Source organism: Coccinella septempunctata, chromosome 1 (genome assembly GCF_907165205.1).
Source record: "Coccinella septempunctata chromosome 1, icCocSept1.1, whole genome shotgun sequence".
In the NCBI taxonomy this organism is placed as follows: domain Eukaryota; kingdom Metazoa; phylum Arthropoda; class Insecta; order Coleoptera; family Coccinellidae; genus Coccinella; species Coccinella septempunctata.
The window spans coordinates 36430425-36447039 of NC_058189.1; the positions used below are offsets into that span (position 1 = coordinate 36430425).

A 16615-nucleotide genomic window follows, 5' to 3' on the forward strand; every position below is an offset into this window, starting at 1 on the left:
TTCTCCAAAAAGTGGGAACAAAAAATTTTAAATTGGGGTAGTTTAAAATTAGCCTAAAATCATGACCGCAAAAAAAATACAATGGCGACGCCAGCTTTCAAAAAAGAGGGGGGCCGAAATTTTTCTGGGGGGTCCAAATTGACCAACTTGAATTATCAAATGACATCCAATTATATTATTTCATAATTACTTTTTATTTGGGAAATACCAGACATTTCCTCCGCGCACCTGTCCTGTTCCTGTTAACAAGACGAATATCGTCCCATGTACATAATCACTTAATACGTCGAAATATCCCAATTATCGAATGAACGACAATTGCCCCGTCCAACCTCTCGATCATCCGCGGTAGTAGTAGGTAGATGGATGCTGAATTGTCGAACGGTATGCGCCCTTTGGCTGAGGGCGGTCCTTCCAGTTTCCAACAGACAGCGGATCGCCAGTTCTCGACTGCATCAGGCCGAGACTCAGTCATCCCACGAACGTCGAGTGTGCAACTAGAGACCGTCGGTCCACACGATCCTGACATCGTGCGTCGCGCCGCGCTCAATTTCGAAGTGTTCCTCACAGTGTTAGAGAAATGGTGCGTTGAATTGATCCCGCGAAATATCAGTGAACCATGTTGTCCCTCACGCTCGTCTTGATCCTACTCGCGGCCGCACGTTCCGACGACATGTACTTGAAGATGTTCAAGGATCAAAAGATACCGGACGATCCGTGTTACGACGAAGACCGTCCCAAGTCCTGTGTACCGGAGTTTGTGAACGCAGCTTTCGGGATGAACGTTAAAGCCTCGTCAACTTGCGGCGTCGTGGCTCCAGTTCACTATTGCGAACCTCCGGAACCTGGAGCGACGCCTCAGTGTCATATCTGTGATGATCGTCAGCCAAAGACAAGATTCCCGGCCAGCTATTTGACGGATTTGAACAACCCCAGTAATATGACTTGTTGGAGGTCCGAACCTCTACCTCCTGCTACGTCCATCGACGCTCCACCGGATAACGTCACCCTTACCCTCAGTCTAGGGAAGAAATACGAGCTGACCTACGTTAGTCTGCAATTCTGCCCACACACTCCTAAACCGGACTCGATAGCCATCTACAAAAGCCTGGATTACGGCAAGACCTGGCAGGCCTTCCAGTTCTACTCCAGTCAATGCAGGAGGGTTTACGGAAGACCCAACAGAGCGACCATAACTAAAGCCAACGAACAAGAGGCTAGATGTACGGATGCACATCGCTACACTGGCGGAGACAGTTTAGGCTTCGGTCAAACCCCAAGAATCGCCTTCAGCACCCTTGAAGGACGCCCCAGTGCTATGGATTTCGACACGTCCTCTGTCCTCCAGGACTGGGTAACGGCAACCGACATCAAAGTCGTCTTCAACCGCCTCCATATGCCTGTATCCGACAACCTGGATCTTCCCCCAATCGACGAGCATCTCCTATCGGGAAAAGACGAATACTTCACGAAAGAACCAACGGTGCAGGTTGTGAACGAGATGCAGGCCTTCGAGACTGACGATCCGAAGGCCGGAGCTAACACGATCATGAACACGTTTCAGCAGCAGCAGCATCAGGTGACGCATCAATACGCGGTGGCGGATTTGTCGGTCGGTGGTAGATGCAAATGCAATGGACACGCGAGTCGTTGCGTCGTCGGCAAAGATGGACAGTTGGCTTGTGAATGCAAGCACAACACGGCCGGAAGGGATTGCGAGAGGTGCAAACCGTTCCATTTCGACAGGCCTTGGAGTAGAGCCACGTCGAGGGATGCCAACGAATGTAAAGGTACGAAGATGTGGCTATTCGTTAGCGTGAGCGATTTCTACTTGGGTTTCCAGCGTGTTCGCAAGAGAAATTGCTGATAAAGATGGTAGACAACGATTTCGGGTAATGGCTCTTGACCATTCAGAAGTATGGGGCTAAATCCATCATGATCTACTACTCTCGTATCTACTTATATGTAATACTAACACCTAGGCCTCACAGAGAAAACCTGGCGAGTAACACTCGCTCTAAAATGTGCTTCCACAAACGAAATGATCGAAATTATATTTTTCGCCCTAGCTTCATCATAATTCACAATCTTTGTTGGAAAGGATAATAAGTATGAATCTGAACTGAAAAGCGTGCAGAATATCTAGAGAAAAAACACATCGTGCTTTAAAGGTTGCTTGGCAGTAAAACTACTTCCAAATTTTGTGGCCCATTCTGTATATCGAGGATTGTTAATTGATAATGGCTAGATTCATTCATTTTGCATTCCGAGTTGCATTCGTAGATAATATCTACGGAGACATAATATCTATGGAGTCATAATATCTACGGTTTCCCAAGCCTGATCCGGGAATCAACGCTTCATTCATACACCTGTTTATTTTCAATCGATAATTCAATTATGAGCATTCCGACTAAATCCTTGTATCAATTAATTATCTTTAACCATTCAATGATAATCAACAGCCGCTTCTTCAATATATTCAGGATTCAGAAAGTTTCAATTATTTCACCAAGGATTTCATACTATACTTATAGCCGAGCTTATAACGTGCGTTCAAAAAAATTCGTCGTCAAGTAGGCTATGAAATTTTGAAGGCTGATGTTCGGTGGCTGAACGTATGTCTTTCCTTGAATTACTTCATCTTCCCAAAATGTAAACAATGATGACATTAACCTATATATCGTAATTTTGTAAGGAAAGGCCAAAGATATTACACAATCTTTGGGAAAGGCACTTTTAAGAAAAAGTTACCTGTAAATTTCACCCAACGTGCGAAAAGCATTCCTTTCATTGAGTAAGATGACAAGAATCCAAACAATCTGAGGCGGTTAGAAAAATTCTTCGTAAAAATTTTAACCGTCCACTATTTTCATACGTAAGAGACATGAATCTTGAATTATCGTGGTATTATGTTTTTTTTGTAAGAAGGTTCTAGCTACTTCAGTCATATGAATAAATCACAGTAAGAATCTCAATATGTTTATTAATTCTCTATAAATATTGAATTGATTCAGTCATTACTGAAAATCCATGACTAAACTAAAAGAACTGAATTACATGAAAATAGCTATTGGACAATTTATTAAAATCCAATTCAGCTATAAGAAGGCATGATGTTTTCTCCTTCATAACGTTCTGCTATTGAAGTTCCATAAAAGAAAGTAGGTCCACATTTTGCCTTTGACTGATGCATACTGAACTCCAATTTTTCTTGGATGCTACAAGGTTAGGTAATCACAACCTTTTCAGTTTTCTGATAACATGTCAATCTATATGGAAACAAATGGATATCTTTTTTTCAAAATCGGGTGGCACATGCCAACGGATACTCCAGCCACTTGAGATAAAACCTGAACAGAGGTTTGTCGAGCTTCTGTCATGATGTTTTCATTATTGCTGAACTTCTTTGGTCGACCACTTCCTTTTTTGTTTGAACATACCTGTTTCGTCAACACATCGCAAAACAGTACAATGGAAAAATTCATACTTAATAATCTACAGCAACATAGGCTTCTATGAAGTCGCCGGAACAGAATATTTCCATTCTCATTCAATTTTCCTTCCAATTTTGAAGTAGGATTCAATAGTAAAAGCCTTTAACACGTCCGTAAAAACCATCTTTATAATTTGCTCATAATTTTAATTCAACAACAATCCAAAATGCTAAAATGACAGTTCACCTGGAAAATAGTATAGCACGAGCTAAGAATTACGTTTAGGCACGAAATATCGACGTTCAAAATTCCATGGCCTACTTGACGACGAATTTTTTTGAACGCACGTTAGCTAGTACTCGCGGCATCGCTACCTTAATATTTTCGAGAATATTTCATTGTAAAACGCTAGTTAAGTTATAATTAAAATAATTCACGAAATATAACAAGCAGGAATTCAAAAAACCTCAATAAACGGAGAATGAAATCGAAAAATAGTAATATTTAATGATCAACAAGAATAATCAACATCAGAAAATCAATAAGCATGTAATGAAAACCCCCACGATGAAGAAAATTAAAAATAAACTCCAATTATCGAAAGATTATCACGTTCTAGTACAGATCATTGGGTATTAAACTCGGTATTAAATTTAAGACTCAATGTCCAGATCAAAATGATCATATATCGATCGTGCCCTTTTATAACTTCGACTCGAAGAAGCCGTCACGTAATTTCATTTCTTGCCTAAATTCGTATTTCTTCAACCTGTCATACCTCGCGAATTATCCGTTATAAAACTATGCTGTAAAGACTATTCTTGATCAGAAATAAATGACGAAGATAAGGGTCACATTCATTTTCATATTAATTTATTCCATGTCAGTCGAAAACTTTTTTCCGGTGGAAAATTATTTTGGATTGAATTAAAGATGTTAAAATTGGTTATCGTTGGTTTTTTATTGAACTTTCCGGGAAGACTTTATTTCTTGCCTAAAATCGTCGTTCTCCAATCATATCTCACGAAATATCCGTTAAAAAACTATGCTGTAAAGAGCATTTTATACTCGATTTTATATAAGAAATAAATGCCACAGATAAGGGTCACATTAATTTTTTTACGAGTTTTTTTATTAATTCATTCAATGTCAACTTCGAATGAAACATTATTTTGGATTCAATCACAAATGTAAAAATTAGTTATATTGGGTTAACCTCGAAAGTTAGATACTCGGTTATATATATGCCATTACGGACATTTTATGGAACTGTTTTGAGTTGTAGAAAACTGTACTTTGTTATTTTCCTCTATCTATCACAGTTTATCCAGCGTCGGCCATAAAAGATGGAAAATATTCGCGACTTCTTTATAAAAAAAGTGACTGTCGGCAATTTAATTTTTGGGAACCCGCCGTAAGTATAACAATAATTGTACCTAATTGTGTGTCAATAGGAAGAACTTCTACCTTCTAACAGAAGGGAATGAGCTTTGAATATAAAACATGTGACCTTTAACTAAAGGCTACGGGAGTTTCGGATATTCAACAAAAGTCTCATGAATGAATTGGGTAAATATTTGGGTAGGGACCTGTGAAATTGTCAGGTTATTTACGGTTGTGATGAATGGGAGTGTTTGACACTTTGTTGAAAGACCGGAAAGTATGCATCTGAGCAGGTCTGTGAACATTTTTCAGATTAAGAATTTCTGGTTGCGCTATTTTATTGTATTTATTTTTGATAGATTTGGTCGGAGATTTTATTCGCAATATCCTAAGTCTCGTCCTAAGTTATGTTGAAAGATTTATACCCAATGCGGAATAACTCACCCCCATAATGAAAACATTGCCTCTTCTAATTTTGGAATATTTTCTGTACTTAATTTTGGGCTAATTTTTAACCTTTAAGCCCGCTTGCAACAGCCGAGAATTCTCTGGAGAATTTACTCGAGAATTCATACGCCGTGAATTCTTTACAGTTACATACTCACTTTCGGTAGAATTTCTTTCTCCAGAGAAATAAACCTTCGTTTATTTTATCCGATATTAACTTATCCAACTGTAGTAAATATTCGGGTAAATAGTATCTATCCCTCAGACTATCCTTTCTATGAAAAGTGTTCGATTTCGATACAATAATAAATGTAAATACCTAATTGTGACGGACTTGAGTCCTCTATATGAAATTGAGTGAAGAGGACTATTTCATATAATTTTTTTCGAAATTGCCAATCCTGACAACATGCAGCTCCTAGAAGGTAACTTCGTTATAACCTATAGGGTTTCGAAAAAACTCCATTACATTTTTCTGTAATTTTTTCTTCTGTGAGAAAGAATTTGGAGGAGTTTTTTTCAAAACTCGTAAAAACAATAAATACCAACTTGAAGAAGCGATTAATCTGTAAAAAATTTTATAAAAAGCATCCCTGCTTATTTTCAATTTTCATTAAGGAATTAAGACCATAGGTCCATAGTATTCTTCCCGAGATTCTATCAGACACTCCGTATATTTGCCCTCAAGTCCTTATAAGGCCATAGGTCCTTCTGAGGGCCCTCCGTATTATATTTGCAAGATTGAAGATAAGATGATACCCGATGATACCGGACACAATGTTACTTCAGAGTACTTCTTCCAGAAGTTTAGTTCCGTAAAAATAATTTTTTCATTCAGCAATTTTGATTACTTTGTCAACATATTGCGACAGCTTTATCTGACAGAGAAATAACGACGTAATTCGTAGAAAATCTCATGAATTTTCATTCATGGATCTGCCAATATTTGAAATGGCTTCAACGCGTGCTCGAAGAGTTCTCGTTTTATTCGACATCTGCCTGAATTCACGAATAATTAATTCTAGTTCCATTAGGTCCTGTCTAGCCGGGAGATTTTTCCACTTTTAGTATTCCTGTTATTTTCCGGAACTTCTACTTCGAAGTCTGCTCAGATGGCTCAGAACAAGATTATCGTTGTGACTGTTTTAATATTACAAGCTTTTATTTAACTTGTAATCTGTGCAGACCTATATGTATATGCGAAACTATAATAGAAGATAATTCGGAAGATACAGTAGAAATTGCCACAAATTAACTCACATTTTTGATAAAAATACTCTATTAGCTGGCGAAACCTGCTAGTTTCACCCTCGGTTTCACCCTTGGTTTAACCTTGAGCTAATAGAACGCAATATTTGCCAACCTTTGGAGAGCTAGCAGAACCTGAGACAGAACCACTTTTGAATTTTGTTTTTTTTGTGCGGCCATAATTTAAGGCTTATTTTCAGCTAATTCATTGCCCTCGTCATTACCCCACTTAAAAAATTTTTTCGCCGACCTCTTAATAATAGCACTATTTAACGTACACAAAATTAGCCGTTAATGAACCCTTTTAATGGTAAATTTCTTATTAATGCATTATTGTGATGAGCAATCGAACATAGAAGTATACAGCAGCTTCCCAAATAATTATTTTATTTCTATGTCGCATTGATTTTCGTAGTACCTAGCGGGTGAATTGCGAAGAAATGAATTGTTAAGGTTGCAGAAAAATTTTGATCGTAAGGTAATTATCAATATATCTATGTAAGTACTACAATTCCAGCTTCCACCATCTCGACACATTCTTCATCAGATATTGTAAGGAACGATATGAATGTTTTTTACTCAAAATGTCACTACTCGAATATGCCCTCTATGGACTTCTCGTATTGTTCGATCGGCCGCACAAATATCTTAGAACATAAATACGTGGAATGGACATTGACGTGCTCGAGGACGTGCTATAAATGTATTTGTTTGTGGCACAAACATTCGATGCTTCTCTGTCCAGCGCGACACTAAGGCAGTGGCGTAAAATAAATAAATTTATATACTTAGCTCCTACTTTTATGAACGGAAAATTGACGTGACAATGATGTCAGATTGAATGATCTAAATTGGGATTGGCGACACTAAGCAACTATCTCACTCCAGTCTTTGGACAACAACAAATGTTTATTTTCCATTCCTTGTATCTATGTTCCAAGGCAAATATCAACATTTCGATATGAACATAGAAAATTTATAGTGTCAAATTTGACTAGGTATCGATAGAAAATTTTTGCAATCAAGAATTACCATTTAATTCACATGTGGACGGACGGAAAAGTCTTGTAATCAACTCGTTCATTAATTGAGCGATTAATGATCTCGAACATTAAATATCTCATTCATTAATCGCTGTCATTAATAACCTAGTTGATTAAATAACTATTTGCTCCCCAATTTGTGGAGAAATTGCTAATCGAACATTTAGCAGAAAACCGAGCAGAAAACTGACCATATTATAAGTTTAGGTCCATTTTTGCTTCTCATTTGAAGCTACTGCGGATTTACCTCGAATGCGTTTTTTTTAAAAAAGGTCTGCTAGCTTGTAAGTTAAGCTCTAATACAATATTCATCCAAAATTTGATCACATAATACTTTAAGGCTAATTTTAGTCTAATTTATTACCCTACAGAGAAATGTTTTGCTCTCCAATTATTGAAGAAATTGGGGGTTCTGTTAACCCAAACCGTCGCTAGCCTCACAAAACCGATAATCAATTGTTTATCCAGAATCTGATTACATCATTATTTCAGGCTAACTCTAAGCTAATTCATTACCCAAGTAAAAAAAAATTGTACTCCAATTCTGGGAGAAATTGCGAGATCAGCAAGCTCAAAGTTATACCGGTGTGAACCTAGCAGACCGTTTCCAGCAGACCGTTCGACGGAAACACCCGAACGCGGTGACCAGTGGCGTACAGCCAAAATTTTATAACACGGAAACTATTCGCCGGAGCATAACCATATTTGGAATGTACGATCATTATATCGATGTGATTAACCACACAAAAAATCAGCGACTCGCATAGGGATACAGGGGATGACTCGTCATCCCCTAAATTTCAAAATTTTATAACACGGAAACTATTTCCCGGAGCATAACTATATTTGGTACGCAGGATTGTTATATCGATGTGATTAACCACACAAAAACTCAGCGACTCGCATAGGGATCCAGGGGGTGAGTCGTCATCCCTTATATTTCGAAGTTCGATAACACGGAAACTATTCGATGGAGCATAACCATATTTGGTATGTAGGATCGTTATATCGATGTGATTAACCACACAAAAACTCAGCGACTCGCATAGGGATCCAGGGGGTGATTCGTCATCCCGTAAATTTCAAAATTTTATAACACGGAAACTATTCGCCGGAGCATAACCATATTTGGAATGTACGATCACTATATTGATGTGATTAACCACACAAAAAATCAGCGACTCGCATAGGGATCCGGGGGTGATTCGTCATCCCCTAAATTTCAAAATTTTATAACACGGAAACTATTCGCCGGAGCATAACCATATTTGGTACGTAGGATTGCTATATCGATGTGATTAACCACACAAAAAATCAGCGACTCGCATTGGGTTCCAGGGAGTGATTCGTCATCCCTTATATTTCGAAATTCGATAACACGGAAACTATTCGCCGGAGTCGCTGATTTTTGTGTTTAATCACATCGATATAAAGATCCTATAATCCAAATATGGTTATGCTCCGGCAAATAGTTTCCGTGTTATCGAATTTCGAAATATAAGGGATGACGAATCACCCCCTGGATCCCTATGCGAGTCGCTGATTGTTTGTGTGGTTAATCACATCGATATAGCAATCCTACGTACCAAATATGGTTATGCTCCGGCGAACAGTTTCCGTGTTATAAAATTTTGAAATTTAGGGGATCACGAATCACCCCCTGGATCCCTATGCGAGTCGCTGATTTTTTGTGTGGTTGATCACAATGATATAACGATCCTACGTACCAAATATGGTTATGCTCCATCGAATAGTTTCCGTGTTATCGAATTTCGAAATATAAGGGATGACGAATCACCCCCTGGATCCCTATGCGAATCGCTGATTGTTTGTGTGGTTAATCACATCGATATAGCAATCCTACGTACCAAATATGGTTATGCTCCGGCGAACAGTTTCCGTGTTATAAAATTTTGAAATTTAGGGGATGACGAATCAACCCCTGGATCCCTATGCGAGTCGCTGATTTTTTGTGTGGTTAATCACATCGATATAGCAATCCTACGTACCAAATATGGTTATGCTCCGGCGAATAGTTTCCGTGTTATAGAATTTTGAAATTTAGGGGATGACGAATCACCCCCTGGATCCCTATGCGAGTCGCTGATTTTTTGTGTGGTTGATCACAATGATATAACGATCCTACGTACCAAATATGGTTATGCTCCGGCAAATAGTTTCCGTGTTATCGAATTTCGAAATATAAGGGATGACGAATCACCCCCTGGATCCCTATGCGAATCGCTGATTGTTTGTGTGGTTAATCACATCGATATAGCAATCCTACGTACCAAATATGGTTATGCTCCGGCGAACAGTTTCCGTGTTATAAAATTTTGAAATTTAGGGTATCACGAATCACCCCCTGGATCCCTATGCGAGTCGCTGATTTTTTGTGTGGTTAATCACATCGATATAACGATCCTACATACCAAATATGGTTATGCTCCATCGAATAGTTTCCGTGTTATCGAATTTCGAAATATAAGGGATGACGAATCACTCCCTGGAACCCTATGCGAGTCGCTGATTTTTTGTGTGGTTAATCACATCGATATAACAATCCTGCGTACCAAATATGGTTATGCTCTGGCAAATAGTTTTCGTGTTATAAAATTTTGGCTGTACCCCACTGGTCACCGCGTTCGGGTCTTTCCGTCGAACGGTCTGCTGGAAACGGTCTGCTAGGTTCACACCGGTCAAAGTTATGGAGGTTAGCAACGATCACAGACAGAGGTGGGTCGTACCAATTCAACTCATCGATAGCGAAGAGATGCGTTTTTGGCCTCGGTATTTTTGGAATTCATTTTCACTAGGGTTAACTTGAAATTTTGGTGCGGACAGATGAATTATCTTGTTGAACATTTGATTGGCAATTCAGTTTATTTCTGCTAGCTTAACGATGAAGTTAGCCAAACACATTTATAAGGAAAATCGGCTGTGCGTTCGAATGAGTGTCTGATACTCAGTCTAAAATAATAGGATTTCTTATGAACATAATAGTTTGGGGCCAGAAAATATCCTAAATTCCAGGGTGGTTCTGCTAGCTTCACAACGGTCGAACGGCCAAAAGTTCTATTACATCTCTCTGACATAATTGAGTCTTTCCCCGGAATCGAGTTACCCTTTCAGAGCCACTTATGCGGCCAATAACAATTTGTCGATATGAAGCATCCCGTTTTCGCATGTTTAGGCTCCTTGCCTCGGGAAAGTTTCTGAAACGTGGACGTTGTTATGTTATGCTGCAGAAATATTCGCCCATCCAGTAAATATCACCATGGTAACTTGTTAATGCACCAGGCAAACTTGGCTCTCTGAGTGCTGTTAATTTCGAAACCGAAGTTTGATTATATTTCGCGTTTTAAACGTAGGTACACTAAGCTTGTGGAATGGCTCATGTGCACATTTACGTTTAATGTTATTATGGAGGTTTTCCGCAATTCCTTTCTAGTGGGAATATTATTGGTTTCGTATACGACTTCACGCTTTAACTGGAGTCCCAAGTTCATTGCGTTAACCACGATACCTTTCGGTTTGGGCTCATCATCAAGAATTCTATCATCAGCATGTACCAGTCACTTTCCATTATGTGCCCTTGGATCTAGGGAGTCTCGAGAGTGGCAAAGTTTTTCTCGCAAATTTCACTGTTTTAAATTGAAACTCGGATTGAAGGAAGTGAGAACCGTCAATGATACAAATTCTCAATAGTTGCGGCCTAGAATGGTGGATTCTTATGATGAAAACAGGGACAAAAACGAATTAGTTGAGCTAACTTCACGCGGTGATGTATTTTTCGCAAAAATGAGTTCTGATGGTAGTTTTCGATTCTGAAGTTGATCGAAAAAGTTCTGCAGAAATGAAATAAGAAAAAAATTGATAAACGAAATTGATTCAGATGCATAACACTTGCTACTTAAATCAACAAAATCGAACTAACAAACCACCGACACTCAGATTATCAACAGAAATACCATTTCGTTGGGAAAGAGTAGATGTTCACCATGGTTTCAATCTGATTTGACTTCATCAGAGCAACGCAACTCATACCCCGACGAAAATGGAATGAATTGAGGGCACCTACATTCGATGTCAGTAGGGAATTTGATGTAGGAACACACCCTAACGACATCTGACAAGAAAATAAGTCCACTTTCATATGAAGATGGCAGTATATATCCGTTTTCTTCAAATTCTTGCAAAAAATTAATTTCAAAAGAATTCTGATGAGGGTAATGAGTAGCACTCAGTGAGTTGTACACAATATGTCAAGAGAGTTTCGTCGAAAAATCGAAGTCCTGTCTTGCGACGCCATCGCATCACGTAAAAACGACTGAACCGATTTTATTCAATTTTTTTTTTGAAACCTTCCTCATACTTTTTAGAAGGTTAAAACAGATGAAGAATTGCTTGGAAGACTAGGAAATTAAGAAAACAGAATAATGATATTTCAATTTAGAGCGCAAGTATATGTTGTGTTGTTTACCCATCACAGACAAGAGACTAGTGACACTTGCTGACTGTTGACAGTTCACAAACGAACAATTGATCTGAATTGATTTAAGTTCTCAAAGTTCGGCCTATTAGTTATCAATTAATCAATTATTGTGAGTCTTAGTGATCAGTGCATTCATTATCTAGTTATCTAAGGACTATATATAGAGGGTGTCCGCGGCATGGGGCAGCGGTGGATTACTCTAATTCTATTAACTTTAGAAGAAAGAGTTTCAAATAAAACTTTACTCTTTTCGAGTAGAGCATCTCCTAAAATTATTTAGAACTATACAAAGTGTTTCGTTTCTTCTGCACAGCTATCAACTTCGTTATTATGAATGGAACACCCTTTATATTTTTACATTTCTTATTAAATTTTTTGTTAAATTTGAATATTAGTTTGATAACACAACTATGTCTGAATTCTCAACGGTTTTCGAGAAATTTGACTTTTTATTAATATTATGACAGTTTGAGCTATGTACTTACATAAAGGACTATAGCTCCGTCCCTAACGAGGTCCCTAATCTATGTAATTGATTCAAATTTGGACTGTGTCTAGTCAATAACTGATATACTAAACATTTTTTTTTTAATAACCATACTATATAGGTAGATCCATTATCAAAACAGAACTCGTCAAATTTTTAAATGGCAACCCATATTTTCGCAACTGAAAGCGAATAAGTTAAAATAACGAATAGAAAAAAATACGGGTTGCCAATTGATAAAATGAAGATTTTGATGAATTTCTGTTTTGATAATGAATCTACGCTTTCGTAGACCCTGTATATAATATGGTTATTTACAAAGAAAATTTTTAGTATATCATTTATTGACTAGACAAACTCCAAATTTGAATCAATTACATATAATAGGGACGGAGCTATAGTCCTTTATGTAAGTACCTCGGTAAGTACATAACTCAAACTGTCAAAATTTTGATAAAAAGTCAAATTTCTCGAAAACCGTTGAGAATTCAGACATACTTGTGTCATCAATTCCATATTCAAATTTAACAAGGAATTCAAAAATGTAAAATATATAGGGTGTTCCATTTAAAATAACGAAGTTGATAGCTGTGCAGAAGAAACAAAACACTTTGTATAGTTCTAAATAATTTTAGGAGATGCTCTACTTAAAAAGGGGAAAGTTTCATTTGAAACTCTTTTTTATAGTTAATAGAATTACAGTAATCGACCGCTGCCCCATGGCGCGGACATCCTGTACATATAAATCGCCATAGTTCTTTTCACATTTTCTTTCTTCGGTGAGAGAAATATATATGAATAAGTATGTACTTATTGTATAATACTTACCTATTTTTTTAATAAAAGGTTTAAAATAATAACTCTTTTTACTTCCAATTACTATGGTTGGGTTCATACAGCGCTACTGAGAAGTAATACGTACGAAAGGGACCGATCTTATACAGAGTTACTAAACACTAATACCTAAGAAAGCGACCAATTCAATTGGCAGATGCCGTGTACGTTTTCGCCATCTGCCTATGAGTTCGGTTTCTTCCTTAGGTATTAGTTCCTAGTAACTCTGCATAAACTCATCACAAATATTTCCTTACTATTGGCAGGACGACGTCTACCGGGTCAGCTAGTTTATAATAAGAATTGTTATGAAATCATTAAATTCGGATGAAAAATGGAAAATTTTTCTTCTATCAAGGAAACTATCTTGATGTTTTGCTCGTATTTTGTAACTCGTTGAGTGTTTCTCAGAACGGAATATGAATTGGGGGCATTGGGGTTGAATCTCGGCTTGGAATTCAACCGTGATTCTGCAGCAGCTTAGCTGGAAATAGCAATCAGTTTATACCTAATAATTGAAAAAAAAAAACTCATAGTAAACCCACACATACCATGTTGAAGAGCTTCATGATGTATCTTCACCTCGATCTCCACTGTCATCATAAACACTTGCTAAATTTAAAACCATTCGAACGTCTAGAAGAAGATTCCGTTACATAGATATACACTTGGATATACATATGTGTAGGTAGGTACCTACTTGTCAAGCTACTAGAAGTGTGTTGAAAAAACACCAATTATACTATCTTTGTGTAATGGTGTATCCAACAGATCATCATTACTGATGATCTTCAGATGGAAACTTCAAACTCTTTCAATTAGTAAGTCGAAATAACGAAAAAAATAAACTAGCTATTGACGCCATTGTTGAATTGGGGTTAAATTGAAAGTGGCTACTCTCGTAGCTACTAGAAAATTGCCTAACGCATACCTTACGATCCAACTCGTGCTAGAATAATTTTATTTAGTGGAGGAGTCGTGGGAGGAGTAAATCTCTTCATGTCGAAAGGTAATGGTAGAACCCCCAATTTCTAGGAAAGAAGTAACCATCATATTTTCCGCAACCTACAGAACTATGATGTAGGTACACATAAATTGAGATATAAATAGGGTGTTCTAAGTCAAATTCATCATCTTCAGTCATAAGGTTTTTAAGAAATTCCTGCTAAATTGCTTGTTCAGCATCATAATGCTAATATTTGTATGTCATTTTCTCTATACAATGTGACAACAATTCTCTTGAAAACTCACCAGTGTAAATGCAGCCACGAGTTCCAGCCACGCGTTTGCCTCGGCGCCTCGGTGAAGCGGTCGGCCCGCTCGGGGTGTATCTTGATTCGTAATGAAGGCTAGTACGGGATTGATATTGAAAAGTGGTAATGAAAATGAAATTAAACGATGTTCTCGAAAAGGGGTGAGGTTACTGAGTATCTACAACCATTCTGAACTATTACTAGGAAAGAATAACGAGCTAGTGGGTCAATAAAATGGAAATTTTCTAGTTTCGAGTAAAATTGAGATATTTGAATTTTTTTTTCGGTGAATATATTCTATTTACAATGCTCTTCAAGACCTATATACCACCTGATTTTGTCGGGCACGAATTCACCCCCCACTACCCCCAACTTGTGTGTTTGAAAAATTATGCTAAGTCAGGTAAAATTGAGATATTTGAATTTTTTTTTCAGTGAATATATTCTATTTACAACGCTCTTCAAGACCTATATACCACCTGATTTTGTCGGGCACGAATTCACCCCCCACTACCCCCAACTTGTGTGCTTCCGAAAAATTATGCTAAGTCGGGAAAAATTGAGATATTTGAATTTTTTTTTCAGTGAATATATTCTATTTACAATGCTCTTTAAGACCTATATACCCACTGATTTTGTCGGGCATGAATTCACCCCCTACTACCCCCAACTTGTGTGTCTGAAAAATTATGCTAAGTCGGGTAAAATTGGGATATTTGAATTCTTTTTTCAGTGAATATATTCTATTTACAATGCTCTTCAAGACCTTTATACCACCTGATTTTGTCGGGCACGAATTCACCCCCCACTACCCCCAACTTGTGTGTTTCCGAAAAATTATGCTAAGTCGGGAAAAATTGAGATATTTGAATTTTTTTTCAGTGAATATATTCTATTTACAATGCTCTTTAAGACCTATATACCCACTGATTTTGTCGGGCATGAATTCACCCCCTACTACCCCCAACTTGTGTGTCTGAAAAATTATGCTAAGTCGGGTAAAATTGGGATATTTGAATTCTTTTTTCAGTGAATATATTCTATTTACAATGCTCTTCAAGACCTTTATACCACCTGATTTTGTCGGGCACGAATTCACCCCCCACTACCCCCAACTTGTGTGTTTCCGAAAAATTAAGCTAAGTCGGGAAAAATTGAGATATTTGAATTTTTTTTTCAGTGGATATATTCTATTTACAATGCTCTTTAAGACCTATATACCCACTGATTTTGTCGGGCACCGATTCATCCCCCACTACCCCCAACTTGTGTGTCTGAAAAATTATGCTAAGTCGGGAAAAATTGAGATATTTGAATTTTTTTTTTAGTGAATATATTCTATTTACAATGCTCTTTAAGACCTATATACCCACTGATTTTGTCGGGCACCGATTCACCCCCCACTACCCCAAACTTGTGTGTCTGAAAAATTATGCTAAGTCGGGAAAAATTGAGATATTTGAATCGGTGCCCGACAAAATCAGTGGGTATATAGGTCTTAAAGAGCATTGTAAATAGAATATATTCACTGAAAAAAAAATTCAAATATCTCAATTTTTCCCGACTTAGCATAATTTTTCAGACAGACAAGTTGGGGGTAGTGGGGGTGAGTCGGTGCCCGACAAAATCAGTGGGTATATAGGTCTTAGAGAGCATTGTAGATAGAATATATTCACTGAAAAAAAAATTCAAATATCTCAATTTTTCCCGACTTAGCATAATTTTTCAGACATACAAGTTGGGGGTAGTGGGGGGTGAGTCGGTGCCCGACAAAATCAGTGGGTATATAGGTCTTAAAGAGCATTGTAGATAGAATATATTCACTGAAAAAAAAATTCAAATATCTCAATTTTTCCCGACTTAGCTTAATTTTTCGGAAACACACAAGTTGGGGGTAGTGGGGGGTGAATTCGTGCCCGACAAAATCAGGTGGTATAAAGGTCTTGAAGAGCATTGTAAATAGAATATATTTACTGAAAAAAAAATTC

General features: G+C 37.6%; 1 protein-coding gene across 2 annotated transcripts in view; it reads left to right on the forward strand.

The window, feature by feature from the left end:
- Positions 1-395: 395 nt before the first annotated feature.
- LOC123322966 (netrin-B) overlaps positions 396-16615 on the forward strand; it is a 408729-nt gene continuing 392509 nt past the window's right edge. Inside the window, exon 1 of one of the 2 annotated variants that reach the window (XR_006539234.1) lies at positions 396-1790. Coding sequence is in view for 1 of the 2 variants with exons in the window: in XM_044911087.1 (XP_044767022.1) it covers positions 620-1790 (1171 nt within the window). In the remaining variant the exon portion in view is untranslated. The remainder of the gene's footprint in view (positions 1791-16615) is intronic. The other variant, XM_044911087.1, reaches the window with a different exon arrangement.